General features: G+C 45.3%; 1 protein-coding gene across 1 annotated transcript in view; it reads left to right on the top strand.

The window, feature by feature from the left end:
• Rab31 (RAB31, member RAS oncogene family) overlaps positions 1 to 15,506 on the top strand; it is a 131,851-nt gene extending 116,345 nt beyond the window's left edge. The window contains exon 7 of the mRNA XM_052750218.1: positions 12,717 to 15,506. Coding sequence (XP_052606178.1) covers positions 12,717 to 12,814 — 98 coding nt within the window. The 3' untranslated portion in view covers positions 12,815 to 15,506. The remainder of the gene's footprint in view (positions 1 to 12,716) is intronic.
• Positions 15,507 to 15,620: the final 114 nt, after the last annotated feature.

Genomic DNA, 15,620 nt, shown 5'->3' on the forward strand with positions numbered 1-15,620 from the left:
GACCACTCTTCATTGGACAACCAGTAAGTGGACTCATCCCTGGGGGAGGCTAATTCTCCCTCGGCCAGTGGCCATCAGTTGTAGCTCCTTGTTTAGGGGTATTTCCCCTTTCTGTTGATACTGCCATTGTTCCGGTCTTGTTCATACAGCCATTTTTAGGAGAAACTGCTTCACCTGAGACTTCCTGAACATCTCTAGTTCTGTAACTTGCTCTGTTCCTTTTGTTTTGTGAATGAAAATGACATACTCATTGCAAGATGAGAATATATACTTGGAATTTCATCTGTAATTACACTTAACTAAAAATTATGTCTTCTGACAGGGTGGGTTGGTGGGTGGGGGTAGGAGGCTGCTCCTAGTTAGAAGTCAATGTGAAAACTTCAGAAATAACTCAATAAAACCAAAACAAGAATGATACTACATTTTATTTAGTATCATGATGGCAGAGATGAAGTAGACGGTGGCATGGTAGAAGTCCATCCATTAAATCAAATGACTCTACGCAAACGAAGGAAGGGAACCTTTTAGTGATTTATTTTGACAAATAATTGTTCACAAAAAAATGTTTGCCTTTCGTGTGACCTGAAGTCAGGAACTGGGCAGAGGGTTCCTTTGTGAAGATCATGTTACTTTCTGTTACTCTTGCTCATGACAAGTGACAGCTCCAGGTCAGTTCCCAGCTCTGGGTCATGTTGTACCTCTCTTTCATTATGGTGTTTTCCCATGAGTGACTATAACCTCAGCTGTTTACTGTGGCTAAATACACCGACACATCTGTCTGCAGCTGTGAAGTTTCAGGCACAGCAGATTTCACCTTCATAACCTCTGGCCATGACATGGGTGCAGGCTTCCACCAGACTATGCCTGCTGACCACAGGCCCAGGAACTTCTTGGAGCTCCAGAAGTTCATCAGTGTGTTGTAAGAGACTGGGAGAAGTCTCCATATCAGTGAGATGTCGCCATTGCAAGTGCTCTGTGGGAGGATCAGAACCCTTATCTGTTATCAGCTGTCCTCAGATGTCCCAGCTCTGGGCAGTTCCCAAAGGGATGTAGGCCACTGGCTTTCTTCTGCACCTAAGATCACTTTTGTTGAATTCAAGGCCAATAGCTCTCAGGATAGAGCTGATTTCCATTCTACTGGTTCTGGTCCATTATTTTGGATTCTGAGAACATCAGCAGAGAACCTTTGGTTGGTTCGTATTGGCTTAAAGGACTCATAGGCAATGGAGAGCTCTGACCGGGATTACTCCCACTGTGTCAAAGTGTGCAAAAGAAGTGTGCAAAAGGGTGATGCTAGCAGCACCTCCCCCAGCAGCCCTGGGCCCGGTCACTGTGGTGTGCCTGCTGCCTTTCCTTCCGTCCACCTCCATGAGGACTTTTTTCCTGTTGCTGTTTACACACACAACAGAGAAACCTCGAGCTCACTGGGCTGAATGGTTAATCTCTAACCTGTTGGAGCTGTGATTTGGTGTCGGGCACTTCATGTTCTCACAGCTCAGCTTCTTCTTGTGATGGGCTATAGGAGCACATGCTCTCTGTAGCTGGGTCCATTTGAGAGACCGTGAGGTTTGATTTGAACTTCCTACATTGGGCCCTTTATTGCCCTCAAGTGAACTGATTCTTTTCCGGTGGTGTTAGGCTTTCCTGGTATGTTCACTCCCTAAACACCGTTCTGTTTTTGTTTTTGAGGTAGGGTTTCACCCCGTAGCCCAGGTCGGCCTTGAACTTGTAACCGTGCTTCTCTCTCAGCCTCCCAAGCGCTGGGGTTACAATCAAGAGCCTGCATAACCAGCTGCAGGCAGTTGCAATGAGCTACCTCACCCATTACCCCAGTGCCTCTGATTCACAGCTCTTGTGTTTTGTGTAGTGGGCCCCTTTAGTCAAGGCGAGGCAGGGATCAGACAGGAAGCTCTGTTTTTCACGTGCATCAAATTCACCTCACGATTTCTACGCAGGAGTACTCTCTGAGCTTGATGAAAGTCATTATTAAAGAAGTCAGATAAAGTCCTCAAAGAGAACAATCCTGAACCCCAAAGCCTAGGTATTGAGTATTAACATCTCAGAAAGATCCCTTTGTATAACTCAACCACTATAAATTCCTTTCCATGCCAGAGGTCTCTGTGGTTCACAGCGATGTAGGCTTTGAATAATTAGTTCCTCATAGTCTAATGGTCTACGTTGTTTAGAAAAACAGTCTTTTGCTTAAGCAGGGAGTAATTTCAGCTTCAAAGCAATTGCTACATAAGCCCATGTCTCCCCTTCTTCCATATCAAGTAAACAAATGTTTAATTCTGTGTATTATACTTTAGTAATAAATACTTAGTGAATAAAGCATGTAGATACATGGGAGATCTTCTAGTCATGTCTCTACATCCATTATCTACCTGTCCTTCATCTCTCCGCTCTGTGCCTGTTCCACTTATGTCTACTGTCTGTAGCTCTATGTATACACTGGTCCATCCATCTATACTTCTAGCTATTGCTATCTACCTGTCTATCATTTTCCATCTCTTTCCATTATTTCTAGCTATCCATCTCTGTCCACCCCATTCTAGTATATCTGTCTCTATTGATCCATTTGTCTGTCTGTCTGTCTGTTATCTCTACCCACCTACTTCTACCTCAGTCTCTCCCAACCCATATCTGTGAGCTCTTTTGCTGCTCTTTCAGGTGAATTGCTTCAAAATGGGGTTTTGTAGCCAAAGTATGGGTTAGTTTAGAACAGAATTCCAAGGACACCCAAGCATACGGCAGCAGACATTCCTTGAATTTCCTTTTCACGGTTCCTACTTAGGTTACGTGCGCTCCTACCCAAGCTTAAAATAGAGCTAGAGACTGCTGACACCCATGCTCTCAAAGCAACGTTGCGGAGACAAGCATGCCCGGGAGAAAACATACAGTAAAAACCAAGGAACAGCAGGGAGAGTAACAGCCCCTTTAAAAGGTGTGCTTACACAAAACGACTTCACACCGACTTCGATGAAGATACAAAGGCATTTCCTCTGTATTCCCAGGGTGTTCATAAACCAGCAATGAGACAACTGTGTTTTCTGAGCATAAGCCAATACATTTTCTAACTGCAAACTGTTCACCCAAAACGTTCTGTCTTTTGAAGACTACAGCTGCCCGGGAAAGGGACCTTCTTGCTGCTGCTCTGTCCTGGTTGGTCCAGGCTGCCTGTTCTGTGATGCCACATCCCCTGGTGTCTGTTCTTCCGGGTGCCCCTCCTCTAGGGCCCATCTTCAGACCTACTGAACCCTGCTGTGTGGGGCTCATTCTCTTCTGTACATTTTTACCCAGAGGTTGTTCATATTTCTTTCTTGGTTAAGAAAATAATTGTACACTTTATTTATTTATTTATTCATTTTTTGAAGCAGGGTTTCTCTGTGTAGTTTTAGTGCCTGTCCTGGCTCTCGCTCTGTAGACCAGGTTGGCCTTGAACTCACAGAGATCCGCCGGGCTCTGCCTCCCGAGTGCTAGAATTAAAGGTGTGAGCCACCACTGCCTGGCTGATTTTTTTTTTAAATTGGTATAAGAAAGCACAAAGACTATTCTGTTGCTGCTCAGCTGTTGCAGTGTTAAAAACCCAGAATAAACTATATGGCTGCTTTCTGGGGGCGCTGCACAATGCTCCGCTCTACATGAGGGAGGAAACCCAGGGTTGGGGCCCTGGAAATTCAGCTCTGCTTCTCATTTCTTCCTTGTTTCAGTTGTGACCCTGAACCACAGTGGATGCTCTTCCTTCTTCTCTTGCAGTTTGAATTTAGGTCTTATCCTGATCTCAGAACATTCTAGGAAGTAACATTTTTGACGGGCTCACTAGAGCAAAAGAAACGTAATTACTTTTCTGTGGTGACTTAAGTTTGAATAATGCCAACAAATTGGACAAGCCTAGACTCTCGTTTCATTTATTCGGAAAATACGTAGTGTATGCTTTTACGAGCTTGAAGTCATGCTAGACCTCATGGTGAACAAAAGGCAGTGACAGTAGTGCCAGGAAACCACAGGGCGGGGACTAAAAGAGAGAATGACAGGTGGGGACCTCGGGTTGCTGAAGAGTGCCTCCCCAAGGAAATGGTTAATATGAAGCTGAAAATTTACTCGATAGATGCTCCTAAGAAGATTAACCTGGGAAAACTGTAGTTAAGTCCCAGAACTGGAAACTGATGTGTAGGATCAGCTGGGGGCAGCAGCGGGAGGTGGAAGCCGGAGATGGAGCCTCGCGACGAAGAAAGGATGTGATATTCCGAACGCAATGGAAAGTCCCACTTAGGTGTTAAGCAAGTTAACATTTACAAAAGCATTCCTCCTTCGGAGAAGGAACAGCTAGGCAGTGTTCAATCGGTTGGCATGATCAGTGAATTTGGAATAGAGGAGACGGGAGCTCAGTGGAGGTCCTTCCTCAGAGACCTCCACTTAGGTGAAGCCGTGATCTTCATTTAGACTTCGGAAGGTAATTTTAGAAGAGGTCAGTGTGCTGGTTTGAATGAACACTTGGCCCTCAGTTAGCGGTGCTGTTTGGAGGTTACGTCACCTTTAGGGGGTAGAGCTTTGCTGGAGGAGGGCTTTAAGAATTTATAGCTTCACCCCACTTCGTTTTCCCTCTCTCCGCTTTGTGTTTGTGGCTGGGGATGTGATCTCTTGGCTTCTTGCTCCTGCCACCTGCTGCCACCCCCTCCCCCACCACTGTGGACCGTGAACCCAAATCCACCCCTTCTTCCATTGGATGCTTTTTGTCAAGGGGCTATAATTTTTCTCCTGAAAAATACCCCGGAGACTTTGCGAGCAGTGCGCTGTGGCTTCTTTGTTTTGGGGGCATTTCTTGTTAGTGTAAGGACAAGTGAGAAATGCTCTGGTTTTGTTTGTGTCCGGCAGACTCTCTCTCTGACCTCCCTTTGGCTCTCTGGTCCTTGTGAGCTCAGTTGAAAGAATTCAGGTGAGGGACACGGAGCATAGTGTAGGAGATAGGCAGCATCTAGTAGATGGTGACGTGGGGCATTTTTAACTGACAAGAATGACCAAAGAGACTATTGTGTCCATCTATATTTTAGGCAAGCTTTTACCATTTCTAATCCTCTAGATTATCCTGAGGGGTATTTTCCCGTCAATCTAAGTGACTGACAGACTCATTTGAATGAACTCTTAGGAGAGAGGACCTGGTGCGTCCTCGTTCACTACCAGAAACCTCCAGCTATCTGTTGATCTTAGAGGCATTCCGGAGGGCATGTCCCCACCCAGGGCCACATGCTATGACTCAGATCCTATCCCTTTGACCAGCAAACAGAGTCTTGCGGTTTCAGTTCCTGGCTTTCCGATCTGCGGACTTCAAGGTTGGGGTCCATCCTCAGTGTCCTTTCAAGCCTGCTAATGTCTCACCAGCCCCCTGGGTGCTGGTTAGGTTGTTTGGAAAGCACAGACAGTTAGAGACGGAAGCAGCAGTGGCTCGGAAGGGTTAGAAGATAGGAAAGATGGCGACGTGTCTTGTTCTGCAGTCATCGTTACACAGCGTGCTGGCTGTTGTACGGCCGCTGCGTTTTGTAATTCTGTGGTAGTTACTTGGTTTACAGTGTGTTAAAGACATTTGGAAGCAAAACAAAAAAACCTTTGAAAATTTTGTAACAGTACAGCAAGCTGTCATTGAAGATAAAGGCAAGGACAGTCCCTTCTTTATCACCAAAACAGTTAATTCAGCAAATGCCAGCAGAGAAGACGCTGATATGGGAGTTCTCACCCCAAGCAGTTCTCAAGGATCCGCAGTTGTACAAAGCACAGGGTCGTTGCCCTTGTGTCTATGGGATTTAGGTGTAGAACCCTCCAGGACACCACATCTACAGATGCCCAAGCCCCTATCTAAAATACTGTAGCATTTGTATGTGAGCACACATTCCCCTGATATGCCCGTCATCTCTGGATTACTTATACCCGAGCACAGTCAATGCTCTATGTTGTTCTACTGTATTGTTTAGGGCATAATGACAAGAAAGAGTCTGTGTATGTGCAACACAGGCACAGCCATCGTAGGCCTAACTGTGTGGTTTTGATGGACAGTGCAAACAACCATGAATCAAAGCCCGAGAAACAGGCCGATCCAGGGACCAAGTGCAGTGGTGCTTCGAGTGTGTGGAGCTCTTGTTGGAACGTTGTTGGAATGGCTAAAATGTGTGTTAGCTCATTGGTGTTCCATTCACGATGAAGCGGGCACTCTGTTGCCGTGGGACGTCCTGCTGTACCCTGTGAATGTCCACCTACACTCTGTCATCCCTGTTTAACTATGAGGACGCCATCTTGTGACTTGTGCTGTGTCTCATAGCTAGTAAGAGGCCAGTGCATGAAGTCACATGCTCTCAGCTTTAAGTCTGGGCTGCCCCTGGCTCCTGACTCTGTACAGCAGTTTTCTGGTAATATTACCCACACTAGTAGAAAACAGGAAATGACTAAACTGCACTGAAGTTGAGAAACTTTTTTTTTCCCAAATCATAGTACACTAATATAAACCAGTGTTTTAAAATGATGATGTGACTCTTGTTACTGACCTAAAAAGACAAATTGTTTGTGGGAAAAAAAGCCCGACAGTAGTTTATATGAAATTCTGATTTCATATAGTCAAACCATATAATATATAATAATAAATAATGCATTCTCCCAAGACTTTCTTTCTTACATGGTTGCCTGTTAAATTTCCATCCATGGCTCCTTTGTAACGGTGCATTCCGGGCAACTTTGGAAAATGACTTTATTATAGAAAATGTCAAACTTACAGTACATAAGTGAACTGAATCATCATGAGCACAGAAGCATATCCCATCTCTATTCTCCCCACCCTATACGGCTTTAAAGGGAGTCCCAAACATTACTCTCGTCAGTAAATATTTTGAATTTAATTTTTATTGTTAGGTAAATAGGTCAATTTAGTAGTTGTCAGGTTGGGGGTGGGTGTCCTAGTTAGGTATCTATTGCTGTGATAAACACCATGACCAAAAGCAAGTTGAGGAGGAAAGGGTTTAATTTCATCTTACAGCCTATACAGTTCATCATGAAGGAAGTCAGGACAGGGGCTCAAGGGAGAAGCCTGGAGGCAGGAACTGATGCAGAGGCATGGAGGAATGCTGATTACTGACTTGCTCCTCTTGGCTTGCGCAGGTTTCTTTCTTGTACACCCCAGGACCACCTGCTTCGGGATAGCAATAGCCACAGTAGGAATATTCCATCTCAATTGAGAAAATGCCCAAAGACTTGTCTACAGGCCAGTCTCATGGAGGCATCTTCTCAATTGAGAACCCTCTTCCTAGATGACTTTAGTTTGTGTCAAGTTGACAAAACCAGGACAGGGAGGGAATAAGGCATGGGGGCATTTTTAGGGCGGTGAAATGATTCTATTTGATGCTGTAATGATGGAGACATGTCATTGAACATTTACCAAAATCCACAGGATGTATAACAAAGAGAGCCCTGTACAAACACTGTGGGCTGCAGTTAGCAGTAGTGGTTAATATTAGCTCATCAGTTGGAACTGGCATCTTATACGAATGCCAGGCACTAACAACAGGAGCTGGGAGATAAAGACAGGGACATGTAAGAGCTTAATTGCGCAATTTTCTCTGTAAACCAAAAGATGATTTTTTAGAAAAAGTATCAGTTTCAAGAACGAAAGGGGAAGGGGGATTTTCATTTTTTCATAGCAAAAGTCTTCCCATTGAAGTCACTCCATCGAAATCTGACAACAATGGCTGTTGAAGTCCTTAGGTTGGTAGCCAATGGGAACAGCCCCTTCTTCCCCCGACTTTGTAGCATAGCCATGACTTTGGCTCCCTAGACATTTTTTAAATGTTTTTTTATAAACCAGAATATGTGTTAGAATTGTTATGACATATTTGAACCAAATGTGTTTTTGCGGTTAATGTTTGTTTCTTTATTTTGTAGTTCTGGGGATGAAGCCAAACTAGGCAAACACTCTAATCTTGGGCTACATCCTTATCTGGCTCCCCAGACTTTTTTAACTTCCGAATTTGGGGGTCTCTACTTTCTGCTGGGGGACGTCTTTCTCTACACTGTGAATATATGTTGTTCCCATTGGTTAATAAATAAGCTGCTTTGATCTATGGCAAGGTAGCTTATAGGCAGGTGGGAGATCCAAGGAGAGAGACAGGAAAGAGAAAGGCAGAGTCAGGGAGACATCAGACTGCCATCCTAGAAACAACATGTAATGGGATGCAGGTAAATACGTGGCGATATATAGATTAATAGTTGTGGGTTGAGTTAAACTATAAGAGCTAGCTAGCAAGAAGCCTGTCATGGGCCATACAGTTTGTAAATAATATTAAACCTCTGAATGATTATTTTATAAGTGGCTGCAGGACCATGGGCCTGGGCAGGACCTCAGGCCTAGGCGGGACCTGAGAAAACTTATGACTACAACTTTCATATTCTCATTTCTGCTCATCTGTCAGGTCTTGCCTGGGATTTCCTCATGGCTCTTTGCCTCTCTCCTTTCTGCTTCTCTCATTGCTCTTACTATGGCTCTCATCATCTTGGACCTGAGCTTTCTGTGAGTTTCCTCACCAAGTGTAGCATCTACCTCCTGGTCCATTCTGGTCCTCCATAGAATCCGAGCTCACTCCTCACATCAGACTCTTTATCCTAATAGCGAAAGTTTTCCTTTTATTATGTATTTATTTAACATCCCAACTACAGTTTTCCCCTCCCTCCTCTCTTCCCAGTTCTTCACCTCTCCTCTGCCCCCTGCCCCATCCACTCCTCCTTTCTATTCAGGAAAGGGCAGGTCTCCCATGGATATCCACAAAACATGGCATATCAAGTTGGGTAGGATGTGAGTGGTGCATGCCTTTGATCTCAGCACTCCTGAAGAGGCAGGTGGATCTCTGTGAGTTTGTGGCTAGACTGGTCTACATAGTGAGTTCTGTGACAGTCAGGGCTACAAAGAGAGACCCTGTCTCAAAAAACAAAAGTTTTCTAGTGCCATCTCTGTTATTGAACCAGAGGACAATCAGTCGGCGTGATCCCTGGTCATGTATGAGCCACGGCAGTGTTCCACAAAGACTGCCTCTCCTAAAGCAGGAGCTTCCAGGTGGTTTTCAAGAGATAAGTCCTGCCAAGCCCTAGCAAACTTGATCAAGCCCCCAATCTGGACGATTCTGAGAATTAAGATCTGCAGCAGTCACTGAGCAACTTTGAGACGCACTGGACACCGAAGGAAAGGGAGTCAAGCCATCAGAGAATGGAGTTAAAGAAGAGACAGACAACAGAGCTGTTGCAGAGAAGTCGGAGCGTGCAGAGGTGGAGCATATCCAAGAGAGCAGCTGCAGGGAGCACACTGCTTTATTCTTGGTGTGTGTTCAGGCGGCTGTCCCAGCCAAGCTGGCCTAAACTCATAGGTTTGGAATTTATTTCCACGTTTTGCATTCCTGAGGAAGTGTTCGTAAAGCATGCTTTTCTCCTGGACTGTCAACTTTCAGGAAACTTGAGAGAAAAAAAAAAAAAAAAGTCTTTTTAACTTCTCCCCAAGAGCATCTTACACAATCCAAACTGTGTTAAAATAAACACGCTGGCCTAGGATTCGTGTTCAAGAACAGCTTGTTGTGGAGGCTGCACGCTTGGAGGACACTCTGTAGGAGTGGAGACATCCGGAGACCAATCTGAGCCTGTGCAGATGTCGTCTGTGTGTGTTAGCTCAACTCTGTGTCCAGGTAAATGAAATCCTGTGAGCTGTGTTCCAGGGAGTCTCCTTGGTGCAGAATGCTGTGGCCACTTTCCAGAACCGTTCTTTTGTTTGAGAACATTTACCCAGCCAGTTCTGAAGGCCTCGGAGCCCAGCACGGGAGCTGGTGCTTATTTCCACAGTGTTGTTTGCTTAGCTCTTGAAGGATGCTTGGCTCACCGTTGGGATTCAGTTCTCTGTCTCGCTGTAAAGTGGGTGCACTTTATTTCCTCACACTGTTTGAAGTTGGCACTATGTGATGTTCCCAGGCAGAGTGGTCTCCAAACAAACAGGATTCCCTTCTAACTGAACCTTGAGACTCAACCACATCTCCTGGTCATGAGCCCTGGGCAACTTCCCACGCAAAGGCCACTGAGTCCTGGCCGGAGCCTGCTGCTGCAGGGAATCCCCATCATTGTCCTGAGTCCCTAGCATATTAGTAACGGCCGGATACAGTGTGTAGGAGCTGTTGAGTTTACTGTCTCACCTGCTTTTTATAGTGGAGGGAAGAATTGCTCAGGGATTTTACATAACTGATCCAGCCTCATTTAACTGGGTAACTGATTCTCAAATCTCAAAATGCTTTCTACCCAAAGATAAAGGTGAAGTCTGAAGAAACTACATTGATTTTGCCTCTGAGAAATATAACACCTTTCCCTTATCCATGGTACCAACCATAGCCTGAAAGTACTAAATAAAAATCCCAGAAATTTAAAAAAAATCATGTTTTAACTTTAATACAACCTGCTGTTATAATTGTTCTAATATATGAGTTATTACTTTATAAATCTCCTAATCTATCTAATTCACAGGTGAAACCTTATCATAGGTATATTTGTATAGGAAAGAAAGGTAGCCAAGTGTTTGGTACTCTGCATGGTTTCAGTTGTCCACTGGGGATTGGTCTTGAAGCATAACTTCTGAGGATTAAGGGGGTGTGGTAAAAGGAGTGGCATGAGGAGAGAATCTAGTCAACAAAAAAACTTTACAAAGGCTGAGAACCCTTCCCCACTCAGACTACAAGGGGCACGTGTGAAAAGCCCATGCCTGTGGAAATGACCTCTAAAGGGTTCAGAGCCTACTGGCCCAGTGCATTTTAGCCCACACTTTCTCCCAGCCTGCTAGCCCACTTCCATTCCCAGAAGTATCTCTCTCTCTCTCTCTCTCTCTCTCTCTCTCTCTCTCCCTCTCTCTCTCTCTCTCCCTTCCTTCCTTCCTTCCTTTTTTTTTGTTTTTGTTTTTTTTTGTTTTTTTGAGGCAAACTTTCTCTGTGAAACAGTCCTGGCTGTCCTGGAACTCACTCTGTAGACCAGGCTGACCTCAAACTCACTGAGATCCGCCTGCCTCTGCCTCCCGAGTGCTGGGATTAAAGGCGTGCGCCACCACCGCCCGGCGCATTTTTTATTTTTAACTTCCTTTCAATTGTGACAACAAGTGGGGACATGTCTCAAAGAGGGAAGTACACTCCTATTGTTTCAGCTGAACTCTTTTTTTTTTGAGAACGGCCTGAAGAAGTTTTGTATTACTTGTTGGCTGTGTAAGATGTCAGAAGATGTGGTTGGAGAGAGTGTTGGGAACTCGTCCTCACTCTGAGTCAGACGCTCATTTCTACTGTTAACCTTGAGTCCAAGGCCAGAGAGCGTATGTCTCTGCTTGCACTTTGAGTATCTACATCACTCCATCTGCACAGCACACTAAACCCCCAGAAATTGCATCTTATGCCAAAGGCCTTCAGCCTCTGAGTCTTTCGGTTCTGTACTTGGTCCAAACAGGGAGCATATGTTTGCCATAAAAACAAAAGCAAAAGCAAAAATCTTTGGTCTTTGGAAACAATTTCCCCTTTATTCACGTGTGTGTGTGTGTGTGTGTGTGTGTGTGTGTGTGTGTGTGTGTGTGTTTTAATCTTCCATTTTAGAGCTAGTGTTCCATGTTTTTTTGAGGATGAATAGAAAAATAGAAGAGAGAGAGAGAAATAAAAAGAAAAAGAGACTGTGGATAGAACAAAGGTTGAGGATCCAGTGGAATTATAATTATAATCCATGTGCATTATAGTAAGAACCACTGTTTGGTTTTGGCATGTCCTTCAGCAAAGTCACCGAAAGTGGTGGTGACAGCGGACATTTTAAGACGTGCTGGGAAGGATCAAAGATGAATCTTTGGTGTTGGCTGCCTAAGCAGGCTGTTTCTAGATTTCCCTGTGCTTTAGAGGAACAGCTCTCTTGAGATGAAGTTCACATGCCTTGGAGGAGCCCTCCTGTGTCACGTACACGACCCAGTGGTTTTTAGTACAACCACAGAGACCTGGGACCGTCAGCACAGTCCAGGAAAAAGAACCCAGACCTTTAGCTGTTGTTAGCCCTTCTTCCCTTTGTCTTCCTAATTGTTCCTTTGTGTTTCTTTACAAAAGTTAAAATTCAGTGAAGTCAAAATAAGGTTGCTTGTATATGACATTGGAGTACTGCCTCCTGGGGAGTATGTCCCGAGGTCCTTCTGGCTAATGAGCCGAGTAAGGCTGGTGGGTTGCTTGCCAGCCCATGGCAGGTCTTCGAAGATTGCAGTTCCCAGCCCAGCTCTCTTTGTGGGGGGCAGAAAAGACAGATAAATGCTCGCTGTTCCTGTTGAAGTCCTGCAAAGCAGGGTGACTCCCTGGCCAGGCTAGGGCCCTGAGTGATGGAGCAAGCAGGTAGATCTGCCGAGTGAATGGATGCCTTCTCCTGTCCCTGGGGGTGTTTGCGTGGCCGGGAAACTGCTGGTAATTTCCCTCAACCTTTTAAACATGAATTTGACTTCATGGGGAAGCACGGGAAGAAAAGAAAGGGAGAAGAAAGGGGGCGGGGAAGGAAGGCTGGAGGGAGGGAGGAAGAGAGGAGACTGAAAGAAAGGAGGAAGGAGCTAGCCCTTCCCCCCAGGTACTGCTACTTTCTGCACCCAAACGGGGCAACATTTTAAAATAAGAGAACTTCAATTTTGGCCTCTTCCACCCCCCCCCCCCCCCACGCAGGCCGCCAGATCCCACCCTTGGACCCCCATGAAAATGGAACCAGTGGCGGGATCAAGCTTGGGAACCAGAGCTTGCAAGCCAGCCGGCGGTGCTGCTGACCCCAGGGCCGTATGGGGCAGGAAGGAGGAAGCCAGAGCCCTCTCTAGTGTCTGCGCCACTCAGAAGGACCCTACCCTCGGGACTGCCTGCCTGCCGGGGAGTGAGCAGCATTGCATGCTGGGAGACCTGCCGGATGCTGAGCAGGGAAGGTCCCTGAGAAGAAATTATCGAAAACTCGGGAAAACTCACTGTACCTCCACAACATGGCCTTCGGTTTATAAAACGCACACGGCAGGGGTTGTACTTATTAGGTAATAGGTATAGTTGCCGTTTTTTGTTAAAGAAGTATTAGAAAATTTTTAGATTTGTTCACAAACCTTGCCGTGCTCTTCTTCTCTGACCTTGGATGTCATCTAGTCAGATTCCAGTAACTTCTCCAGGGCCAGGGTCTTTTTCTCTGGCCAGTTGACCAAAAGGCAAAGGCAATATAGAAGGTTAGCTTTTAGTTGGCTTGGGGAGCAAGCCTGTATTAGTTTTTCTGAGGGAAATCAGAGAAGTCTAGCTGGACCATCATTCAAACTGAGAACTGACTTTCCGCAAAAGAGACAAAAGTTGTGTTAGAAACTGCCATCTGTGTCCCTTTTTCATGTAACTGATGAAGATTTTTCTAAGGTACAGTCATACATCAACCAACCAAACCAGACTAGAACGTTATGCATAATTCTGGGCATGGGAGGCCCGGTTTAAAGGAGTTAAGTGGTTGGTATGTAAGCAATGGTTGGTGGAGGATATAAATAGCATGCAGGACACCACCCAGCATACATCCTCTCCGTTGCAATAACTTTCTACTCTTAGAGGTGATTAATTCACAGAGCATTGTTTTGCTAGGAGACTATGCCATAGTGTCTAAGGGAAAAAACTAACCAGAGGATGTTGAGTCTAAATTGTCGGGCAAACTTCTATTAATAGCAGCTAATCATGGGTTGTAGCAAACCAGCCAGAGGAATGTTACCACCTTAAAATTCTGGACCCCCAAAGTATAAAAATCAGAAGACCATACTGTAAGCTTTTCCAGCCTTGGAGAGAATGGCCATCAAGCAGACAGAGCGAGGTTCCAGTCATAGACGGTGGTTGTCAAGTCCAGGATGTGTACACCCACATACGTTCTTCCTCAGCTTGGGAGTTAACCGAATCTTAGAATACGAAGGATGGAAAATCCTTGTCTTGATTCAAGAGTGTCCCCCAGTGTCCCATAACGGACATCTCCAACACTGTTAGCAAATGGCATCTGTATGCTGTAACAGGGCCTTCTCAAGGACAGTCAGCTCCTGTCCCATGCTGCCAGCATCACTGGCTGACAGGATTCTGTGTGCCGACAAAAGACACGAATCCACTCACCACAGGTAAAACAAACAAAAGAACCAGAGTTGAAACTGAAAAGGCCTCTCTCCAGGTAGTATGAAGCTTATGTTTGAACCTTCCTCTGTTTTAGGGAAACTAGTCCTGGGAACTTGTATTGGTATAGCTTGGCTGTCTAGATTTCCAAGCCGAGATGGTACTGTTCCCAGAAGAGAATGTCATGGCTTTGGATTGGGTTTGCAGAGGTTGAATTTTACATGAACTGTCTGGGCTTCCCCCTGACAGTGAGCCCCCCTGGGTGTTTTAGAGAAGCAGACGAGGGAATGAAACCTTGCCTTTTCTAGGCTGCATTGCCTTTGATGTCAAAGCTAGGCAGAGGGTAAGTACGCATGTGTGTCAAACAGAGAGTGTGTGGCACTTGGGCACACAAATATTCATACTATCTTGGGCCTTCTCTGCAGGTAGATGCTGTGGCCTTTGGTGCCTTTCTCCCCTTGGCCTGGGGATTCCTTTTGGGCTCTTTTAACAATTGACCTTTAATCATAGAAACGTATGTAAAGACCTAGAAATTACAATTGTTCTAACACAGGATATGGTATCCTTATCATCGTTCCCAGAATTCCCTTCCCAACCCCCATTGTCTCTCTCTCACACGTGGCAGGTTTGTATATGTGTAAATATGATTGATGTTGGCTACACCTTCATGTAATCCATTTTAGAGTGGCTGGTTTGGCTCATGACCTTGTTTGTGTCTGTAAGTGAGGCGCATATCGTCAAAGGGATTCTTTCTCAGCAGAAATCCCTGAGGACAGTGGTAGAGTTGTGCAAATGTTTTACAAAGGTACAGAATTGACTAGCCATTTTTTAGTAAAAAATGGTACATTAGGGTACTGAATATGATGTTACCTTGCAGACTAACCTGCATTCTAGCCAGTAGTAAGGGCTGTGCCCCAGTGGGGATCCCACTCTTTCCTGAGGGAGGTTTGGAGGACTGAAACATTTCCTCTGCCATTAAGGACTATGGCCTGTATAGGCTTCCCTCCTTGCCACTCTGCAGTGTTCAGGGCAGGGAGTAAGAAGCCAGCCATCAGCCAAGAGCTCTGGCTGTGTTCAGATCTGATCATGCCCTTCATCAGTGTTGTGACACCCAGTGACCCAGCAGTCATGCCGTCACACAGACTGTCACCCTTTCTGGTGGTTTTGTAAAGGGTTTCCACTTGGGCTGGACCCAGGTTTTGTACCTAGACGATCCCTCTCCAGACACCCGGGACCTTCGCCTCTTGTACTCTGTTCTATGGTAAAGCATTTCCCTTGTGCTCATTTGTATCCGTTGCTTTTGATTTTAACCCATTGGTATGATTCATACTAATAAATATTTTAAGTTTCACTGAGTATCTTTTGTTTTGTTTTGTTTTTAGAGACAGAGTTTCTCTATGTAGCTTTTCATCTTTCCTGGAACTCACTTTGTAGACCAGGTTGGCCTTGAACTCACAGAGATCCACCTGC

Source organism: Peromyscus californicus, unplaced genomic scaffold, assembly GCF_007827085.1.
Source record: "Peromyscus californicus insignis strain IS unplaced genomic scaffold, ASM782708v3 Scaffold_21__1_contigs__length_65335640, whole genome shotgun sequence".
Lineage (NCBI taxonomy): Eukaryota > Metazoa > Chordata > Mammalia > Rodentia > Cricetidae > Peromyscus > Peromyscus californicus.